The following is a 6,000-nucleotide window of genomic DNA, read 5'->3' as shown; positions in this document are numbered from 1 at the left end:
ATTTTTGTAATTTTTTAATTTTAATTTTACCCTTTTTCTCCCCAATTTCGTGGTATCCAATTGTTGTAGTAGCTACTATCTTGTCTCATCGCTACAACTCCCACACGGGCTCGGGAGAGACGAAGGTTGAAAGTCATGCGTCCTCCGATACACAACCCAACCAAGCCGCACTGCTTCTTAACACAGCGTGCATCCAGCGTGCATCCAACCCGGAAGCCAGTGTTTCCGGAGGAAACACCGTGCACCTGGCCACCTTGGTTAGCGCACACTGCGCCCAGCCCGCCACAGGAGTCGCTGGTGCGCGATGAGACAAGGACACCCCTACCGACCAAGCCCTCCCTAACCCGGGCGACGCTAGGCCAATTGTGCGTCGCCCCACGGACCTCCCGGTCGCGGCCGGTTACGACAGAGCCTGGGCGCGAACCCAGGGACTCTGATGGCACAGCTGGCGCTGCAGTACAGCGCCCTTAACCACTACGCCACCAGGGAGGCCCTTTCACTGACATTTTCAACCTCTCCCTGTCCGAGTCTGTAATACCAACATGTTTTAAGCAGACCACCATAGTGCCTGTGCCCAAGAACACTAAGGTAACCTGCCTAAATGACTACCGACCCGTAGCACACACGTCTGTAGCCATGAAGTGCTTTGAAAGGCTGGTCATGGCTCACATCAACAGCATTATCCCAGAAACCCTAGACCCACTCCAATTTGCATACCGCCCCAACAGATCCACAGATGATGCAATCTCTATTGCACTACACACCACCCTTCCTCACCTGGACAAAAGGAACACCTACGTGAGAATGCTATTCATTGACTACAGCTCAGCGTTCAACACCATAGGGCCCTCAAAGCTCATCAATAAGCTAAGGACCCTGGGACTAAACACCTCCCTCTGCAACTGGATCCTGGACTTCCTGATGGTCTGTCCCCAGGAGGTAAGGATATGTAACAACACATCCACCACGCTGATCCTCAACACAGGGGCATCTCAGGGGCACGTGCTCATTCCCCTCCTGTACTCCCTATTCACTCATGACTGCATGGCCAGGCACGACTCCAACACCCTCATTAAGTTTGCAGATGACACAACAGTAGGCCTGATCACCGACAACGATGAGACAGCCTATAAGGAGGTCAGAGACCATGACAAAATCCTATTCTCGCTCAGGAAACTAAAAATATACTAAAAATATACTTTGTTTAAAAAAATTTTTGGTTACTACATGATTCCATACGTGTTATTTCATAGATTTGATGTCTTCACTATTATTCTATAATGTAGAAAATAGTAAAAATAAAGAAAAACCCTTGAATGAGTAGGTGTGCCTGAACTTTTGACTGGTACTGTACGCATTACCACACCCGTTCTCAGGGTTGGCTAACTCTGGAAATGTATTTGGTCTCTCCTGAGTTAGGTAAATCAGCTTTTAGTTTTCTTGCACTTTATTTGTGGAACAAACTGTTCTTAAATTTGGTGCCTCTAAGCAAATTCAGAAAGCTGATTGAGGACCCCATTACTGATGAATGTGTTTGTTTTTCATTCTGCTTGTGTTTTGTATTTATATTTTGATGTGTGTCTTGTCATTTAGGTCATTCAGGGCTCATCTGTAAAAGAGACCTTGGTCTCAATATGACTCCTGATAAAAAAAAAATAACGTTAAATTAAACTAGGCTCTTCACTGACAAGTAGAGATTCAGTGTTACTGCAAGTGCAGTGGGCCTCAGATCAGCACAGTTTAATCATGAGTATAGAGTATATTGCTGAGAGATGTGGGGCTCCTTGCCTTCAATAGTCTCCTCATTCTGGGTGAACATCAGCATACCCCGGGAAGGCCCCAAGTTAAGCTCTGCTATGATGCAGGGCTGAAACGTAACATGTCAGTGGTGAGGATGACTCATGCCAGGCCTCGGTAACCATCTGCAGATTTCCCCCAATCAGGAAGAGTCTAAAGCAGACATATCACAACCTCAGTGAGGAAACACTAGCGTCATTATTTTCCATGACATCTATGAGATACAGAAATAGATGGATGATCATTTGATGATCTAGCTTTCTGTCTGGGCCAGGGGTTTCCAGAGGGAGAGAGGCTGAAGCACACAATGCTCAATGCATTTATTAACAATGCGCCATATTTATTCACTTTAATATGTTCATTTCAATGGTTGTACATGGGGAACGGGGGAATGTTTCTGTAGTAATTGAAACACAGTACATATCTGTAACAATAAGCATCTGAAAACAAAACAATATTGTCCCTAATATTTGATCAAATGGTTTGCCTCTGAGGTCACACCATGACCATAGACACAGATGGTTCAAACCAGAAAATAGAAAATGTAGCTTACATATTTAGACAGTCAAATAAGACAGTATGTTTTATTAAAACCGTTTTGTTATGGTTTTTGTGAGATAGTAAAGTATCAGTCAGTGTGCTGACACCCAGTTTTATAAGAGACTGAATGTTTGGTAACTTATGTGTCTGTCCCATACTGAGTTACTGTAGGTAAGGAAATAAAGGGTTAACTTCTCCTCCTCTTCTCACAAACTTATATAGCACTATTTCTTTAGCACCTCAACAAAAGCACTTAATATTCACCAGAATGACAACAAATAACGACAATAATTAGCTAAGAAATAGCACCATTCCAAAGCACCATCAGGAGAGTAATAACAACCTAGGTACTCCAACAGAAACCAGAGCGGTCATATTGCAAGGGCTGGTTCTTGGTGTGAGCTCAGTAGATGGATGGATGTGGAAAAAGGCCTTCACTGTACATGCAGCATATTAAAAACCGAAGTTAACCTGGTTGACTATTAAAGGCGCAGCAGGGCCATGCTATCAGACTTAAGACCAGAGGACATGTGAGGGTCTCTGTTCCCATCTAATCGGTTGTTGGAAGTGTTTCACTCAGTGATGGACACTTTTTCACTCACTGTATACGTGACTAGTACAGAGAACCATGTAGCATGTTTCACATTGATGAGGCCACGGTACATTTGCCTGTATCTAAATGTGTACAGTAAGGGCTACAGTATGAGAGATGTGTTGAGGTTAGCTGCTAGACGTGAACTGAACCGACCATTGACCAGCCCTTGCTGGGTCCCATGACAAGACAGTGGTGAGTAAACGGTTATGAGCATAGACCGGACCGTGGATGGAGAACCTTGGTATTCAGTAGAGTCGTCGAGACAAGTCCCAAATAACTAAACATACAGTATCCTTATGAGTAACTTTGTGCAAATCAAACCCTTTTCAAAAAGCATAATATTAATAAGAATTCATAAAGATTTAGTTCTGAGACAAAGCATTGACAAGATAACAAAGAAGACCACGTGAGTTGACAACAGCCACCAGATAACTAACATTAACATTTACATTTGGTAAGTGATAAAGTATCAGGTAAATTTCATTTGTACAGTGTAGATTGTGTACACATAGAGCAACGTCTGTAAATATACAAGTAAAGGTCCGTATGGACAGTGTCTCAGGGTAAGATTGGGCCACTTAATAAACAACAGAGAAACGTAACTAAGCTGAACAGAGTACTTTGGCCAGTCCTGTGGCCAGCATGGCAATGGTAGTAGCACCAAACGCTAATAAGGATATAAGGACATAGAAACAGCGGTATCCCAGCAGCCCATCTGGTCTTCACAGCAATGCCCCCACAGCTGGTATCAGTTAGGGCAATTTCAGAGTGGGGGATAAAAGCACAGTTCTCTCTCTCACCCTCCCCTGATGTCAGAGAGGCTGCTCTGTGGTGCGATGACTTGTCAGTCCCTCCCCCTGTGAAATGTTCAGCTCAGGCGGTCTGGTCTGGTCCCGCTGGGGATGACTCCGAGTATGGGTCTGGTTCTCACTCTGGATCAGGGGTCAGTGTCCTTGGCAGGTCTTACAGCACATCTGTCGGAAGTAGGGGCGGCTGCAGAACTTAAACCTGAGCACTAGGGGGCAGTACGCCACTGTGTTCACATCTTTACACTCTGGAAGGGAAAAAAAAAAAATTCAAACATCTTAAATTAATATTAAGCTAGCAGGAAAATATACTGAGAAGGTAATTAATACAGAGTTGAACTTTGACCTTCAGGGTCACCCTCAGGGATGTCCATGGGTAGGCTGCTGAGGTCACATTTGCTCTTGCACTGCTGCATGGCTGCCGGGCGCAGGAGGTCTGGGCACTCATTGGACGGCTGGCCGGTGTGTACAAGACACTGCACAGAGCGCATCTCCTGACCCAGACCACAATTGGCTGAGCACTAACATAGAACGGATAGAGAGCGAGAGAGAGAGATACAGGTCACAAAACTATGAGGACATAGTAAAGACAGACAATAGAGCACTTAATAAATGTATTATTCATTTCATTATTTTTTACCCCTTTTTCTCCCCAATTTCGCAGTATCCAATTGGTAGTTACAGTCTTGTCCCGGAAGACCCGGAAGAGGCGAAGGTCGAGAGCCATGTGTCCCCCGAAACACAACCCAGCCAAGCCACACTGCTTCTTGACATAATGCCTGCTTAACCCAGCCACACCAACGTGTCGGAGAGAAAACACGGTACACCTAGTGACCGTGTCAGCGTGCATTGCACTCGGCCCACCGTGTGATGGGACAAGTACATCCCTGCCGTCCAAACCCTCCCCTAACCCGGATGACACTGGGCCAATTGTGCATCGCCCCATTGGTCTCCCGGTCGTGAACCAGGATCTCTAGTGGCACAGCTAGCACTGTGATGCAGTGCCTTAGACCACTGCGACACTCAGGAGGCCTACTATACAAATCTAAACAGGAAAGATTAACATTGTCTAGTATTTCCTCTTCACTTCAATACATCAGGGTAGCCTAGTGGTTAGAGCATTGGACTAGTAACCGGAAGGTTGCAAGTTCAAACCCTTGAGCTGACAAATCTGTCGTTCTGCCCCTGAACAGGCAGTTAACCCACTGTTCCTAGGCTGTCATTGAAAATAAGAATGTGTTCTTAACTGACTTGCCTAGTTAAATAAAAGGTCAAACAAATATATATATATAAAAAAAAATCAATCAGTCAAGGACCTACATACACTACATGACCAAAAGTATGTGGACACCTGCATGTCGAACATCTCATTCCAAAATCATGGGCATTAATATGGAGTCGGTCCCCCCTTTGCTGCTATATCAGCCTCCACTCTTAAGGCTTTCCACTAGATGTTGGAACATTGCTGCGGGGACTTGCTTCCATTCAGCCACAAGAGTGTTAGTGAGGTCGGGCACTGATGTTGGCATTTAGGCCTGGGTCACAGTCGGTGTTCCAATTCATCCAAAGGTGTTCAATCTCAACAAACCATTTCCGTATGGATCTCGCTTTGTGCACAGGGGCATTGTCATGCTGAAACAGGAAAGGGCCTTTCCCAAACTGCCACAAAGTTGGAAGCACAGAATGCTGTCGCATTAAGATCTCTTCCCTGGAACTAAGGGGCCTAGCTCGAACCATGAAAAACAGCCCCAGACCATTATTCCTCCTCCACCAAACATTACAGTTGGCACTATGCATTCGGGCTGGTAGCATTCTTCTGGCATCCGCCAAATCCAGATTCGTCCAGTCGGACTACCAGATGGTGAAGCGTGAATCATCACTCCAGAGAACACGTTTCCACTGCTCCAGAGTCCAATAGTGGCAAGCTTTACACCACTCCAACCGACGCTTGGCAATGCGCATGGTGATTTTAGGCTTGTGTGTGGCTGCTTGGCCATGGAAACCCGTTTCATGAAGCTCCCGACAATTATTGTGCTGACGTTGCTTTCAAAAGGAAGTTTGGAACTCAGAAGTGAGTGTTGCAACCGAGGACAGACAATTTTTATACGCTGTGCGCTTCAGCACTCGGTGGTCCCAATCTGTGAGCTTGTGTGGCCTACCACTTTGTGGCTGAGACGTTTTTGCTTATAGACGTTCCCACTTCACAATAACAGTACTTACAGTTGACCGGGCAGCTCTAGCAGGGAAGAAATATGACGAACT

The 6,000-nt window shown here is 45.6% G+C and overlaps 1 protein-coding gene across 2 annotated transcripts in view; it reads right to left on the bottom strand.

The window, feature by feature from the left end:
* Nucleotides 1-2,102: 2,102 nt before the first annotated feature.
* The window catches only part of adamts10 (ADAM metallopeptidase with thrombospondin type 1 motif, 10), a 53,606-nt gene continuing 49,708 nt past the window's right edge, over nt 2,103-6,000 (bottom strand). For both annotated transcript variants that reach the window (XM_020499024.2, XM_020499025.2), the window contains exons 24-25: nt 4,085-4,259; nt 2,103-3,986 (exon numbers count right to left, since the gene is read on the bottom strand). In XM_020499024.2, coding sequence (XP_020354613.1) covers nt 3,877-3,986; nt 4,085-4,259 — 285 coding nt within the window. In that variant the 3' untranslated portion in view covers nt 2,103-3,876. The remainder of the gene's footprint in view (nt 3,987-4,084; nt 4,260-6,000) is intronic.

This window comes from Oncorhynchus kisutch, linkage group LG13 (genome assembly GCF_002021735.2).
Source record: "Oncorhynchus kisutch isolate 150728-3 linkage group LG13, Okis_V2, whole genome shotgun sequence".
Taxonomy (NCBI): Eukaryota; Metazoa; Chordata; class Actinopteri; order Salmoniformes; family Salmonidae; genus Oncorhynchus; species Oncorhynchus kisutch.
The sequence above is the reverse complement of the archived record's forward strand: the minus strand, read 5'-3'. Positions and strand labels throughout refer to the sequence as shown.